The sequence below is a fragment of the Leptonychotes weddellii genome, chromosome 8 (genome assembly GCF_054177405.1).
Source record: "Leptonychotes weddellii isolate Sample4059 chromosome 8, ASM5417740v2, whole genome shotgun sequence".
NCBI lineage: Eukaryota > Metazoa > Chordata > Mammalia > Carnivora > Phocidae > Leptonychotes > Leptonychotes weddellii.
Genome location: NC_138376.1, coordinates 99,980,799 through 99,997,099, shown reverse-complemented (window position 1 = coordinate 99,997,099; position 16,301 = coordinate 99,980,799). Strand labels below are relative to the sequence as shown.

The 16,301-nt window shown below is 39.2% G+C and overlaps 1 protein-coding gene across 8 annotated transcripts in view; it reads right to left on the bottom strand.

Annotated features, from left to right (window-relative positions):
• Positions 1 to 2,463: 2,463 nt before the first annotated feature.
• L3MBTL3 (L3MBTL histone methyl-lysine binding protein 3) overlaps positions 2,464 to 16,301 on the bottom strand; it is a 120,553-nt gene continuing 106,715 nt past the window's right edge. For 6 of the 8 annotated variants that reach the window (XM_031031603.2, XM_031031605.2, XM_081828992.1 and 3 more), the window contains 3 exons: positions 9,713 to 9,885; positions 9,432 to 9,494; positions 2,464 to 4,291 (listed from right to left, as the gene is read on the bottom strand). In XM_031031603.2, coding sequence (XP_030887463.1) covers positions 4,148 to 4,291; positions 9,432 to 9,494; positions 9,713 to 9,885 — 380 coding nt within the window. In that variant the 3' untranslated portion in view covers positions 2,464 to 4,147. The remainder of the gene's footprint in view (positions 4,292 to 9,431; positions 9,495 to 9,712; positions 9,886 to 16,301) is intronic. The other 2 variants (XM_006736654.3, XM_006736655.3) reach the window with 1 other exon arrangement.

The following is a 16,301-nucleotide window of genomic DNA, read 5'->3' as shown; positions in this document are numbered from 1 at the left end:
AGATGCAAATGAATTTCAGTATCTTCTATCTTTATGCTTAGATACTGAAAATTCTTTGTGAAATTCTGTAATAAAATACTATGTTAAAGAGCTGTTTGAGTTCTAAGAAATTCAATGGTCCAAACTACACTTTTTTTTTTTTTAAAGATTTATTTATTTTGAGAGAGAGAAGAGAGAGAGCATGTGCACAAGCGGGAGGGGCAGAGGGAGAAGGAAAGAGAATCTCAAGCAGACCCTGAGCTGAGCGTGGAGCCCAGTGCAGGACTTGATCTCATCATCCTGAGATCCCGAATTGAGCTGAAACTGAGTTGGGCACTTAACTGACTGTGTCACCCAGGCGCCCCCCAAGCTTCAATTTCAAGGGTGCTTTAGTTTTTGAAAGACCTTACACTTCAGATACACTCAAATCCTTTGATTAGGGTATCACACACCTTGCACTTGGCCCAATATGCCCACCCTCGTAAGACTTAATGCCCAGGAGCTATACATTTGTGGACTGTGGGCTGTCTCCTTGGTCTGAATATGGCTTGGAAACATTTTGGTCTTGAACATTTTTTTTTTTTTTTTTAAAGATTTTATTTATTTATTTGAGACAGAGAGAATGAGATACAGAGAGCATGAGAGGGAGGAGGGTCAGAGGGAGAAGCAGACTCCCTGCTGAGCAGGGAGCCCGATGCGGGATTCGATCCCGGGACTCCAGGATCATGACCTGAGCCGAAGGCAGTCGCTTAACCAACTGAGCCACCCAGGCGCCCCTGGTCTTGAACATTTTAAGAAGATGCACATACTCCCCAGTTCTCTTTCCCCCAGCTGACCTGCCTGGTCCAAGCATTTTGGTTTCCTTCAACCTCATTTGTTGAGAACAAAGTCTGCTTCATTCCTGAGGTCTCCTCACTGCTGGCTGATCTTGCTCGTACAGGTTCTGATCATCTGTGACCTGTGGAGTCTTTCACTGCCTCCCTCCCTTGGCATACAGTGATGGCCCCATTCTTGTCTCTTCACACCATTTCTACTTTTCCCGGGCTTTGACGTCAGGTGTTGGCATGTGCCCTAGCTGCTGCTCAGGTTTGTTCGGTCTGTAATATGGACCTGGCTTTTTCCTCCCAGAGCCTTTTGGGCACCAGTTTCTAGTTTTTGGCTTGGTCCCTTCCTAGACTTGTTCTCCTGCCTATCTCCAAAGTCCAGGTTCTGGTTCCTCATCCACCCAGCTCAGAGTCCCATGTTGTAATTCCATTTGTTCTATTCCTAAAGATGGTACATAAGGATTTCTTAGATCTGACAAGACTCAGCGCACTCTTTTCAAGTATTTAATAAGGATACATGACAACATTAGTTTTGAGGTACTCCTTGATATCATCACAGTTTCAACAGAACCTATCAGTTTTGACAAAACAGACTGGTTTAGAGATTGAAGAGACTTAAGTGTGCTAATACTTCCATCACAATGCCATGAGCATTTTGGAGGTAACTTTATCACATTAATTTTTTTAAAGTTTAAGAAGAAAGGGGTTCCTATGAATTATTGAAAAATATTTGTATGACATACATCTCTGGAAATACTTATTCTAATGCCTTTTTCTCTATAAGTACTATTCTTTAAAATGCTTAAGTTAGTGAGCTAGAAAATGAAATTTCAATCAGCTGCCCACCTCTACAATGACTATTCAATACTAACTGCTTTGGTAAGAATGGACAGCAGAGTACCAATTCGGTACATGTCAATTTCATCTAAACTAGTCCCTAATTCCATGGTTTCTGTTTCTTCCCTTTCACTAGAATGTGCCTTTAGTTCCTTACAAACTTTCCTTTATTTCCCTGAAATCCCCCCCAATTTTTTTTAGTTCCACAATCTGTCTTATTCTTCCTGTCCCAAATGAATTTACCAAATTCTTACAGATTCCTTTCCTTAGGAAGTCCACAGCCTCTGTGGCTAAAGGTCAATGAAAGCCTCTCTTTGTTCCCATAGGCTGGGAAAGAGATTGGGGTGGAGCTGCAGGAACCTTGCAGTGAGGTTTGGCTCTAAACATGGCAGACGTGACCGTGAGGGCAAATTCACTTAAGCTTTATTATCTCTTTCCATGGTGCATCTGTCCCCAGTGCCCAGCATGGCCCTGCCACTTGGTAAATACTCCTACTGTTGACTAACATAACTCTATTTACTTTGGAGTCTGCATCTACTGAATCTAGAAGTTGCAAAATGGCAGCCTATGGTTATATTCCAACCTGCAGACAGGTCCCATTTGGCTTACACAATGTTTGTGATTTTTTAAAAATGTCTCTACTTATTTACTTACTTATTTATTGTTGTTCTTCACATCACCTGGGACACAGTTGGACAATTTTGAATCCTGCAGATTCATTACATAGCGAGGTAATGCCCAAACCTTTGACATTGTTCCTGCTCTCATTTGCCTGTATGACAAGCTTTCTAAAAAAAAAAAAATCATACATATGTAAAAAAAGTATCTGCAATTAAGATTTTATTTCATTCATGTCAGATATAACAAGTGCAACTTGAATGTACAAATTCTGAACAGAACATAAAAGAAAAAAAAAACCCCAACAACGAAAAACTTATTTAAGCAGACTCATGCAAGAAATGAAAGGGACATTGCAGATGCCACGGCCCTTTTGAATTATGACAAATGCAAAGGACTGCTAATAGACTCCCAACGGGGGACATCAAAGGAAGTCCTACATCAGAAAAAATAAGGGCAACTAAAGAGAGAGGTGGAACTTGCCCCAGAATTCAGACAGCATGCTACAAACTTACTTCCTACCCTTATAATAGCCCTCGAACAAATGGCCCATCCTAGAAGTAGACATTACATCCAAAGGCTGATAAGATAATTTACCTTTTGTGTTGGAAAGGCATTCTCAGAAAAGAAACACTAGTGCTAGCAGTTTCTAGGTAATCAAGGGCTTTCATTTAAAGTGCATCTGTACATTTATAAAACTTAGGTGAACTGTTCTACAGAGAAAGGAATCTTTCCAAAATGGAGGTTCTTGAATAATTGCTTTGGGAAGCTGCCCCCTGGATCTATGAGCATTTAGAATCTTTGTGTTGACTGCTATTGCCCCCTCACACCCTACCTTTTCAGTAAAATCCACATACTCTCTCTTCAGCAGACCCAAAGAAAATCTTTGGGTCTAGAGGAAGAAGATCTGGGACAGAGCTCTTTATGGATTAGTGTTTCCATCGACAGAACGACCCCTTCAGCTCTGAAAAGCATCACAGTGACTTCATTGGCAATTAGAGAGAAGCTCAAGATCATCTCATAAATAGTTCAAGATCCTTACAAACATCCCCCCCACCAACAGAACTGCATATTCCTTTGATACCACTGGACTCCTGTAAATACATAGGGCACCACAATGTATAAGATTGATGCCATTCAAATACATCACCTAATTTATTTATATATTTTATTTTTCAATTCCATTATTTATATACATGTTTTTGGTAATTATAGTAAAGATGCTGGTGAAAAGTAATTTGTTTAACATTTCATAATGCGTGCAAAAGTAAAAACACTGATTGAAAGAAAAGTAATTTTTACCACCATTCAGCCTCAACAAATTATGACAAGCAGTTAGGCAATATCATGACTTGCAGAGTTATACTTAGCATAATGTTGCAATTCAAAATATGGCACAGAATGAACAATACAGGTAACAGTCCCACTGGCAAATCTCAGCCAGGTTTTGACTAATTTGGTTTCAGTTGAAGTTGGATTATATAAAAAGGTTTCTGAAAGTACTGAAAAAGAAATAGTGTGCATGAAAGAGAATTCAACAATGTTTACAAAATGCCAAAAATTCTTACTCCGATCCCCCCCTTTTACCATAAATAATTAACGAAGTCCCCTTCCCCCCCACCCCCCAGCCTCAAAAAGATGTACAAAGATAAATTTTAGCTCAGTGAACAGAACCAAAGGATGACCGCTGTTAGACAGTACTTGGTTAAAAGCCGAAGGACTTTCATAAGGATTCGTATATATTGTCTCTTGAGGAATATAAATAATCTGATAGCATCGCTCTTTTGAGTTTTGGAGACTTCTTGTGTAGGAGTTATAACTGTCCTTGTGCTTTGAATAAAACATGAGCTTTAAAGCAGAAAGCTGATGGTATTCAAAATTCACCATCTTCAAAGTTCATTGTGAGAGTTCTTCTCTGCAGCTTTGAACATCAGGATAGAATTGAAAATTTTGAGAGCAGGGCCCAACTTAATGCTCATAATTTTAACAATGTCTGTTTGGGTCATAAGCAGAAAGGCTTCTCCATCAATTTGCTAAAATGGGAAGAAAAGACAAAGAAGATTATGAATCAATTGGATGTGGTGGTGTGGCAAATAGCCGAAGCTGAGTTATCAGCTGTCTTCTGCACAACACCATGAGAATGGCACAGATGGAGCTCATGTGTGTGAACATTCCCGACTAACGAACCTTTCTTACCGACAATAACCAAATGTGGACTGGAAGCAAAGTAAAAACTCAGTCATCTGAAAAATCGGCCTGCAGGAAAATGGAAGATGACGCCCATATCTCCCCGTGATGACTCTGACTTAGGCAATGAGTCAAGAAGAATTTGGAAAACTCGGGGGTGCCTTAGATCCAGTTCCCATTATGGCAGGTTTTCGAATGAGAGAGGAGAATAAGCACACAGCTGTTTGTGGATATAAACAAAGGAATTCAGGCAAACGTGTCAGCTGCACTCTAACATTTTTTTTAATTAACTTTCCACAATGAAAAAAATAAATAACATTCACTTTATTTATTTAGTGAATAAATAGCATTCATTTTTAGAATGGCCACAATTACTCTTCATATACAGAAAAAGAGTAGTAACTAACAAGGGCAATCAACAGTGTAGATGGAAACACATCAGATGAAGGTGGCAAACATGGTGTGAAGAATGGCAGACTAGGCTGGTTCTACTACTACTAGGCGGGTAACTGTGAGCGACATCCTTCCTCTCTCCGGGTCTCTTCTGAGATTAAAATTCTGTGCTTCCACAGAATAGAAAACTTTGAGGTTTAAAGATACAGCTCTGAAGAAGATGATGTCTGGTTTAGTGGACAGAACAAAGGAATAGTCTTTTTGTAAAATTTTCAGGTTTGGGGGTATCCCACCACCTCAAAAAAATTAATTCGTTTCTCTTCCAGTTTTTCCATTTTACACAAAAAGTAAAAACAAAACAAAAAACCAGTAAAACACACGTTTGCTCTCTGCCTCAGAGTACATCAGAAACCTTGACAGCAATGTACTGTTTTGAGTTGATTGTGTCTGTCCCAAATTCATACACTGAAGTCCTAACCCCCAATAACCTCAGCATGTGACTTATTTGGAAACAGGGTTACTGCAGTAATTGGTTAGGATGAGATCATACTGGAGTAGGGTGATCCAAGATGACTGATGTCCTGATAACAAAAGGAAATGTGGACACAGAGACAGACACATATAGAGGGAAGATGATGTGAAGACAAAGATAGAACACCATCAATAAGCCAGGGGGGCGGGTCTGGAACAGATCCTTTTCCTCCGCCCTCAGAAGGAAGCTACCCTGCCAACACCTTGACTTCTTGCCTTCTTTAGACTTCCAGACTCCAGAACTAGGAGGACAATACATTTCTGCTGTTTAAGCTACTGGTTTATGGTTCTTTGTCATGGCAGCCCTAGCAAACCAATACCACTCCAAATTCTATAAACAGTTTACCAAATAAAGGCTGATATAGTTTAATAGCTGTTTAAGATTTTCCTCTTTTCTCTAAAAATACAACAAGCCTGAAAACCCTTTTAATCTGTAAGAACTAGGGCCATCTTATGCAACCTGGAGTAATAATTATTTGCAAAAGTTTCCTAAGTTTCAGTAAGGAAACATCCCACTGTCATAAACTAGGAAGGAAAGACACTCCAATGTAAATTTCCAAGTGAAGACAAGTTCAGTGGCAGGTAGGAGAAATGTTCCATTGTTTTTTGGGGAACATGTGCTCTGGTCTCACTTGTTTGTGCTATGACAGTCCTCTGATCAAGCAAGGTCAAGCAGAGAGGCAGATCTATTAACACTTGATTCAACCAAGGCAGACCTTGGTAGAATAAATGGTCCGACAGAAGTCTTCTAAGTCATTAATGAAAATATCAACTAACATACTGGTTCCCAAGGAGCTCATTACAAAGACGGAATTGTTTATTATGACCTTGGGCCCTACTGAGGCTCCTTTTGAGATTACATAAGAATTTAACATGACAGATGACTGATGAGAAGAAAGAGTCCGAGAACGGCAAGGCTGGGATCTGAAAGCTGGGAGTGGGATGAGAAGGTGAAGTTCTGGTAGAGTGTTTTGAAGGTTCCCCAGGAAAGAAAAAGTCATCCCGAGGCCAGTGCCAGCCAGTATATTTCACAAAAGCTACTTCAAAGTGCGACTGTATTGGAAGGAAGTAAACTTAATTTGAGAAAATACTTTCGAAGAACAGTGATCACTGCCATGTAATCCTGGGCTTGTTTTCTGTTTGTTTTTGTAATGTATATAAACTGGTCTAACTCCAGAGATGAAGTATCTTGCGAAAGGCCCAAAACTCCGAAAGAGGATTTGGAGCTCGGGGTCCTGGCCTTCCATTTCATTACTATTACTTTGCACCCCTGGTTCTCTACCCAATGTTTTAACTCTGCAAATCACAGTGACATGCTGTTTGGCTGTCTTCCTCAGAGGGTAAAGGTATGAGCATGCTCACTTAACAAAAACTTTTTAAACATCTACTATATTCCAGACACTCTTCTTGGGGCTGGGCATCCAGCAGAGAATAAAACAGATATAGGCAAAAACAAGCAAGGAAAGAAACCAAAACTCCTTGTTAAGTTTACATTCTAGTAGTCAAAGATAGACTGTGAGCAAAAAATGTAAGAGATAAGCAAATTAATTAGTAATGAAGTGACAGTAACACATTCTAAAAGATGACTCATGCTATGAAGAAGACAGCTGGGTGGGGAGATGACTGGGCAGCAGGGGCGGCAATGGATGATTGAGAAGGTAGCAAGGGAGCAGAGGGAGTGTGCCGCGTGAATGTCTGGAGGAAGAACACTCCGCGTAGGGAAGAGCCAGGATGTGCCTGGATGATTCAGAGAATGGCAAGGAGGCCAGCATGTGGAACAGTGTAAGCTAGGGATGGAGGAGACAGAGGTCAGGAGGTTCTCACCTCTCTCGAGGTCTTGGGTATCAGATTGCAGGCCCTTGTGAGGATTTTTGCTTTTATTCTGATTTACTACTGGAAGTCTAGGAATGGAAGAGTGACATGATCGCACTTATTTTTAGCAGAATCCCCCTGGCTAGGCTGGGAACAGATTGTAGAGGAGCAAAAGCAGAAGGAGGGAGACTGCTCAGGAGGTGATGGCATTAATCCAGGTGGGAGATGATGGTGGCTCAGACCAGAGTGGAGGTGGTGAAGGTAGAGAAACAGCCAGAATCCCTACATGTTTTTTAAAATACACCCAGTAGGATTTTCAACAGATTAGATGTGGAGTGTGTAAGAGAAAGTGAAATCAAGGATGGTTCAAATAACGGCCCATCCTAACACCCCCTGTACTGTTCCCCCTAGAGATCACTTACTAGACTTTAGTCAGATTTATGGTTTACTTCTAGGCCTTAAAACCAACACCTGCTAACCTTGTGAGACATGAATTTTGCAAGAAATTACAGGATGAATGACTACAGGAATGAATGAATATGGGAATGATCCATGTGGACAATGAACATTCACCGTCTCACTCCTCACAAGAAGGACACTGAGGATACTGGTGCCTGAGGAACATCTCCAGCGATAATATGCCATGAAGAGAAAATGTATTCAAAGAAATATCATATTTGAATTTGAACTTGAATCTTCAAGTAACCAAGCAAATCCACATAGATTGTCTGGATATCAACAGAACCAAAAATAGGATTTACAAAATGGATGTACTATAAATTTATTTTTAAAAATGTTTTATCATTTTCACAGGTAATAACTACCTGTTTTTTCAAAGAAAGAACAGCAGCTCCCTGCAGGTGTCTAAATCTGTTCAGGGACTGAAAAGTAATGGACAGTGGTCCACGAACGACACTTAGAATTTAGGCATTAAGGAAAGAAACTCAAAATCTGAATAACTGTCAATTAAAGATCAACTAAAAACCACTAAATCAAAAAAAAAAAAAAGATCAACTAAAAAAAAGAAAAAAGCATTCAATCAGAAAAAAAAAGGATGTCAAAAATCAGATCCCTGTATGTCTTAATGGGCATCCATCTAAAGCATAATGATATCTCTTAGTGTCACTACACTGATGCCCAGTGTTTGGGTTCTTAGCTGTCCTGATACTCTTGCAAGGCTCTTAATTGAAAGTGTGCTATTCTTAGCTGCTGAGGCTAAACACAGAGGCAAACAAGGCATATATACTTATAACTGTAGACAGCAGATGTGGAGAAAGCCTTCTGAAATTACTTGGTCTTCTTTCTACCTTCCGGTAGCCAAGATGAGACTGATAATTGACTGCTCTACTTGGAGGAGCTGACTGGTAAGGGGCTTATTTTGAAAGGTCTCTAGTGAAAAGAGTCTCCTGCTGTACTCAAACAGCATTACTTCTATGTAGTTAAAGCCAATTTCTTTTTTGTTCTAATGCTCAATATGGGTCATAACATTATTAATCATCTCTTATAGTGAAGTTTTGGGCAGGCAGATGAAAACAACTAATGTAATAATCTCCCAACTGCAGACTGTAATGAATATCAGTTATTACAAACATTACTGAGATAGGTATAAGATCTAAGGGGTTACTTTAGCAATAACAGTAATATTTATTATAACATTAAATGAATTTCAGTCTTGTTAAAATGATGTTTGAAAATAAAATAAAGGGAACTCATTTCATATTATTAAAAATAAAATGTTGCTTATTTCTCTCTGTGCTATAAATTATGTAAATGCATGCTATTAAGTTTCCTGTGTGTGTGTATGTGTGTGTGGTATGTGTGGTGTATGTGTTGTGCGTGTGTGTGTATAAGTAGGCCCCATGGTGGGCCTGAACCCACGACCCCAGATCAGGACCTGAGCTGAAATCAAGACCTGAGCTGAGATCAAGAGTTGAATACTCAACCGACTCAACCGTGAGACACCCAGGCACCCCCCACTTCGCTTTTTTTTTTTTTTTAAATAATTAACCTAGTGCTATCGCTGTGGAGCATCATAAAATGGTACAAACATTCCCGCTGCATCTAATCTTATACAAAGACATTTTCATACAAATGACTAATACTGCTTTTTAGACAACTCCATACCAATTTGTCAATTTCGACACAATCCATTTCTTCCCTCTTCTGCCAATTCAAACTATTTCACCATTCATTGCATTTCGGTGCTTTGATCCCATTAAGTAACATACTGCCATTTAGTGGAATACTTACTTCATCTTTAAATACCTTTCCATGTTCTTCACACCCAGGTAAGCTCTGTATGAATTCTGACACCTGTCAAAAATAAGATGAAAATTCCCGTTTAAAAAAGAAGTCAGAATCTAAGTGCTACAGGTTCAAAGTATTTCTCCTATATGTTTTAGTTGCTCTTCTCAGAACAATTTCTTCTCTTTCAGAAAAAAAGATTCAACCCCTCTTGCATTCATTGTATCCATCCCTGAAGGACCTACTGCTATATCCTGTCCCTGGCAGACAAAGAAAATAAAATATACCTCATCTGTGCTCCATTTGGAAACTTTACTGGCAGGGATCCCAGCTACGGTGGGAAGAAGTTTGCTCTGCTGCTCCCAGCGTAAGGGCAGACATGGAATCGGGGACTTAAAGGACAGAAAGACAGCCGATCGACGCTGTGCCTGCTGTATGCTCGGTTCTTCCCGGGCACCTGCTTGATTGACACAAATGGGAAATCACACTCTGAAAAAGCAGCAAAAAAAAAAAAAAAAAAGCCCCAAATGCCATGTGTCTCCCCCAAATAATGAGTTGGGGGGGCGCTTAGGTAAAGCATTGCTTCCTTTCAACATTCTATTCACTGAATAATTACACCTTCCTTTTTCATTACTGAAGGTCACCGTTAAGAAACAACCTGTACATTCAACTCACATGTTTGCTGCATCACCCATTATGGAAGATGTGTCACGTTAGCAAAGCTGCCTCTTTAATGTTTCATGGAAGGTAGTTGCCTCTCACCTCAGGAAATAGTTTGGTTTCCCTTTCAGCTGTGGATGTCCTAAAGGTAACGGCCAAGTTGTGTGCTCAAGTCCAGCCACTGTGGTTACCCTGTGTTTCTACACCTCTTTCCCTTTTATCTCAGTCCCACATTCTTTCAGTTTCTGTTTACTAATCATGTTGACTTTTTAAATAGCCAACTTACGGCGCCTGGGTGGCTCAGTCGGTTCAGCGTCTGCCTTTGGCTCAGGTCATGATCCCGGGGTCCTGGGATCGAGTCCCGCATCGGGCTCCCTGCTCAGTGGGGAGCTTGCTTCTCCCTCTCCCTCTGCCTGCCATTCTGCCTACTTGTGATCTCTCTCTCTCTCACTCTCTGTGCCAAATAAATAAATAAAATCTTTTAAAAAATAAAAAATAAATAGCCAACTTATTTTTTTTGACAGGGATATGAAATTATTGCAATAAAAATAAAACCATAGAAAGGCAAATGCTTTTGTCATTCTTATATTGGTGGAGATCAAAATTAAAGGTACAGAATATTCCATTTATCTGCCAGATCTTCTGAATCCAAGCCTATTTACTTCCATGTTCTTCACACCCAGGTAAGCTCTGGGTGTGAAGAGCTTAAAATCACCATTTTTTAGCAAATGATTTTATTGTCACTGGGACTTCTAAAGTTTGTCAATAATTATCTCCTTAAGATCCTTTAGAACGTAAATCTTCTCTGAAAACTACTTACTCAAAGCCCGTCAGAAGAAAGGCACCTCCCCTAACATTTACTCTCCTCCACCCCTACACCGGCTCACAGTTACAATGATACTTCAATTCTACCACCTATCTTTGCCAAATGGTTACCTAGTTTAGGCTTTTGAATCTCTGAGAACATTTTAAGCTATTTTGTATCTCTAAGAATATTTTAAGGTTTTTTTCTTTGAAGAGTAAGATTTACAGAAAAGTAGACAAATCGTAAATGTACAGCTCAAAGAATTTTCACAAAGTGAACACACCCATGTACCCAACACCAGGTCCAAGAAACAATATGGCAGCACACCAAGAGCCTCCTTGTGTCCCCTTCTAATCACACCCCAGCCGGCAAGGGTAACCCCTTTCCTGACTTCCAACACCATAGGTTCTTTACCCTGCTTCTGAATTACATTTAGATGAAAACCTTGGTGTCTGGCTTCTTTCTTTCAAGAGCATGTTTGTGAGACTCACCCACATTGCTTGCTGTATGTGGTTGTAGCTCACCTGCTCTTGGCTGTATGGTTTTTCATTGTTATGAATATTCCACAGTTAATTTGGAATTAATGGACAGTTGAGTTGTTTTTAATTTTTGGCTATTACCAACAGTGCTGCTATGAGCATTCTTGTACATGTCTTTTCCTGAACATATGTATATGCCTCTGTTGTATATACATACTGAGGAGTGAAATTCTGAACTTACAGTGTTTGTGTACATTCAACTTTAGCAAATTCTGCCAGTGTTCCAAAATAGTTGCACGATATGCATCCACTAATAGTGTAAGAGTGTTACAAATCCTGTGTATCCTCAGTAACATACGGTATTGTCTACCTTTTTCATTTTAACCATTTATGAATTTGCTATGAATTTGAATTTGCTATGGTATCACATCGTGGTTATAATTGCATCTGTCTGATGACTCATGAAGTTGACAATCTTTCCCCAAGTTTATTGGCCAAATGGGGAACCTCCTTTGTGAAATACTTATGTTTTATGCCCATTTTTTTCCATTGGGTCATCTTGCGTTTTTCTTACTGATTTGTAGAAGTTATCTATATATACTCTGGATAGGAATCCTTTGTTGGAAATACAAAAATCTGTCTTATTAACATCTCCCACTCTTGTCTTCCTTTGTACTCCCTTAATACAGTCTTGTATGTCTACTGAAGAAATCCTTGCTTACTTCAAGGTCCTAAAGTTAGTCTCCTCTGTTTTCCGCTAAGTACTTCATATTTTACCCTCACAATCTAGCTGAACTTTATTTTTGTACAGGGTGAGATAAGGCTCGACATTCCTGATGTTTTTTCCCACATGGATTGCTAATTCCCCAAACATGATTGATTGAAAAGACATCCTTTCCCCACTGTACTGCATGCAGGGCCAGCTTTACCATAAATATAAATGTGTGTCTCCAGATTCTCTACTCTGTTCCACTGGTCTCTTTACACCAACCTATAGGTCTTAATTACCACCACTTTACAAGTGTCCTGATGTCTGTGATCTAGTTCTTCTTCAAGACTGCCTTGGCTATCCTTACCTCTTTGCATTTCCATATAAAATTTAGAATCAGCTTGTAAAAAAAATGCTAGGATTTAGACATGGCGATTACTGCTGGATGTAGACCAATTTGGTTCTGAGAAATGACATCCTCACAATATCCAGTCCCCCGATCCAAAAACAAGGTATATCGCTCCATTTCTTTGGGACTTTACTATTCCTCTTTGCTCTTTTGTCATTTTCATGTATAGGTCTTGCATATATTTTGTTAAATTTATTCCTCTGTATCTGAAGTTTTCTGTTGCTATTACAAGTGGCACAACTTCTTAAAAATTTATTTCCTATTGTTCTACTGTGGTTCTTCAATAACTTTTCTTTTAAACTAGCCTAATCTGAATTGTGAAATGCTCTGAGTATTAGAAAGTAACTTAGAAGTAACTATTAGGGGGAAAAAAAGTCTGTCTTATTGGAGCTAACACACCCTGGTCCTGGTTCCACCTGAGTGAGCTCATACAGAAACATCTGTCTGTTCCACATGAAACATTTCAATTCTTCAAATAATATTTAAAAATCCATCATGGTACCTCTTGCCCCATTTAATTCAATGAATCTCATATAACTGGTTATAAGGTTTTAGGACCTCATCCTGCTTTACCGAGTATCTGTTATGAGCCATATATATAAGCCTGAACCAGTTTGTTTTTATTCTTTTATTCTTTTTAAATTTCCCAGAGTTCAGGATGTTTTTGGTTAGCATAAATATGGGGTAACTTAAAAACATTTCTTAATTTCAGACACTACCAAGAGTTTAGCAAGTATTTGAAATATGATATTTGTACAATCTTCTGTGAGGCAGGCTAGTATGAAATGGTGAGATTTCCAGTTCCACAGGAGACTGAAACCATAGAGCCTACTTTTTGACTTGTCCTCTGATTGCTTGCCACTGAAGTGTCAGTCTTTTCCAAAGTGGTACATTTATGATACAACTGTTCCTATTCTATTAACACTTGCCAACGTTCCCTCTTTCACCATAGTTCTATTCGATTTCCTGCTAAAGCTGTCTTATTCAGCTCATTTCTAATGTTGCTACATCATTATTCTTTAGAAAAACAACTGAGCCATTCTAAAGAAATGACTAAAACCCCTAAAGCTCCCATATTTCTGGTGGCTTCTGCATGTCTTTGAAGCTGATGCTATAAACAGGCCTACACACGTACATCATTCTAAAACTAGTAAGAACTCCACATCTTTCACTTCAGACTTTCCTCACTTTTACTGATTCTTTCATGCTGACTGATGTCCTGAGGCCCGATGGTGTTTTCTGATGAATGGAGCAAAAGTAGAGTTTCCCAGCCACAGAACATCCCATCTCTTCAGAAAATAATAGTGTTAGCTAGGATGGGGACATCCAAAAAAACAGAGAAAACAACTTCAGTTGGGTGAATGTGTACCTGAGTCCTTAAATTGCATAGAAATGTGACTCCAGGTTTTTATTTTTAACATGTGATCAGACTAAAATAAATGCAAAAGACTTTGGCTCAAGTAGCTGGCTCAGTGCCATGAGTAAGGAAGAGTAGGTCTGAATGTGCACAATGTGCTTCATAAAACAAACCCTTTGTTCTGGAAGACATTTCTGCCACCGTCATTTTACTAGAGTCATATTTCTTACCGCCCTCCTATCAAACTATTTATCTGCCTGAAAAATAACACTTTTACAGGAGTTTTCTGTATGTTTTGAAGTTCCCTGAAATGAAAATTTACCAAAGTCCTTGTCCACTCCCCTTTGGCTTCTGGTTTTGTGCTTCCACAGTTCTTCACTGCTACTCAGTTCTGTACCATTGGGCACAGAACAGCCCGGGGAGGATTTCCAAGCCTAGTTCTTACTCATCCTTGCAAAAGTGAGGTATGATTAGGAATCTTTTTACTTTGTCTAGAAACTAACTGGCTTTTACTGTTTTGTGACTATCAGGGATGTGTATTTCTGGGCTTCCTCAATATCGGAAGCAAGAAAATGTTAGGTGTCAGTAGTAAGAGAAATAACTTGGTGGAAATATGTATGGTTTTATTGTGATTGCATCTGCTAGACAATTATCAAACGAGGAATATTTTTCTTAGGCTGATACCTGGGGAATGGGTAGTAGAGGCCTGCCTCCTATTTACGATTATGATTTACCATATGGAATTCACTCACTCAGCATGGACACTGTGTCAGAAACTGTGAAAGGTTTGTCAATACAGCATATTCTTGCAGATTTTCTTGAAATGAAGTGCAATAAATAATAATGTAGTTATCCAAAGTAGAAACCTGCCACTACAAATTTGCCCACCATGTCTGTCAATTCTGGTTGAGAACACAGGTATTAAAATTCCTGATTTGGCTTAAGGTAGGAAAAAGTGAAGTGGAAGATTAACCCTTGTAAGAAGTCATTTCTGATAAAGGTGATCCTGAAAGAAATATCCTCCGATGTTTCACACAAAATCAAGACAATAAATGTTCAGTATAGGGAACATCATCTAAACCAACCACGAAGTCTCCTAGTAGAAAGAGACGTCCTCACCTCCATGGAGTGTGAGAACTGCTTCCTACAGGACCATTCCGTTAAGACCCAGTGGAACCACTGTATGGTAGGCTGACCAAGCAGGGCAAGTCCTAGACAAAAGGAGAAGTACTCCCTCTCTGCTGCTTTCAGACTCAGATCCCACTCTGAGTGGGGTTCCTATTTCCAAGTCTGGAAATGCTAAATCGACAAGCCAACAGCATAAGTTACCACTGACCTCTTGCCTGACTCATTCCTAGCCCTTCAAGCCAGAGACAGAAGTGAGACCAAGACCTCCAACTGCCTTGCTTCATTTTAGTTTCAAAACAGTGCTAGGAGGTAGCTATCCTTAAGGTGAGGAAACAGAAGCCTGACATGCCCAAAGCCACTCTATGAGAGAAGGGCAGCATCAGACAGTGACCCTGGATCTTTTGCCTCCTAATACAGAGGAGAGGGTCATGGTCAAGAGGGTGAGTTTAAAAGTCTGATAAACATGGATTCAAATTCCTGCTCTGCCACTGACTAGCTCTATAATCTTGGTGAAATCAAGTTAACAAGATTGTTGTAAGGATCACATGATATTTTTAAAATGCTTATCCCAGTGTCTGACATATAGTAAAGACTCAGCAAATGAGAGAAATTATTTCTATTTTGAAAGAAAGGCATATCACTGAGAGTGTATTGGATATAAAAAGCAAAAATGAAAAGGAGTCAATACCCTTTCAGGCTAATATTCCATGAGTCTATAAAATACGCTCCTAATGTGAAAAGAACAAGGCCAGAAGAAAAGGAATACATCTGTCAACCAAAAAAAAAATTTTTTCTTTTAATGGAGTTAACTGGTGACTAAATATAAAAAGATGAACAATAAGAGTGATTGGGTAAGATAAATGGATCACAGCATCAAGGAATGGAGATAAAAATAGCTCCATGAGACTTAACTCAAGCTGAAAGATACTTGAGGATCATTTCAAGGTTAACAACCAAAAAAAAAAACACCAATTGCTATGGAGGCAAAAAGCAAGCCTGACTTTTCAAGTGAGAATCTAGCACATTACAAAATAGAATTCAATTCTTTCTGCATTTCAGCCACCCATGAGAAAGAAGGCTTGCAGCAAAGAAAACAAAACTATACCTTTCCCAGGAGTACAAGAGTTTAAACTTGAAGGCCAGTTTATAGAATACTTTATTAATGCGCTTTCCTACAATAATAGGAATGAGTTATTTTTTTTAAGGTAAAAAGTTTAAAAAAAAAAAAAAAGGAAGAAGAAGAAGAAAGGAGAAAAAGTGATAAATTATATCCAGTTAAACTCCCCAAAGGTCAAATTCAGTTGCACAGTGAGAATCATAAAAAAACGG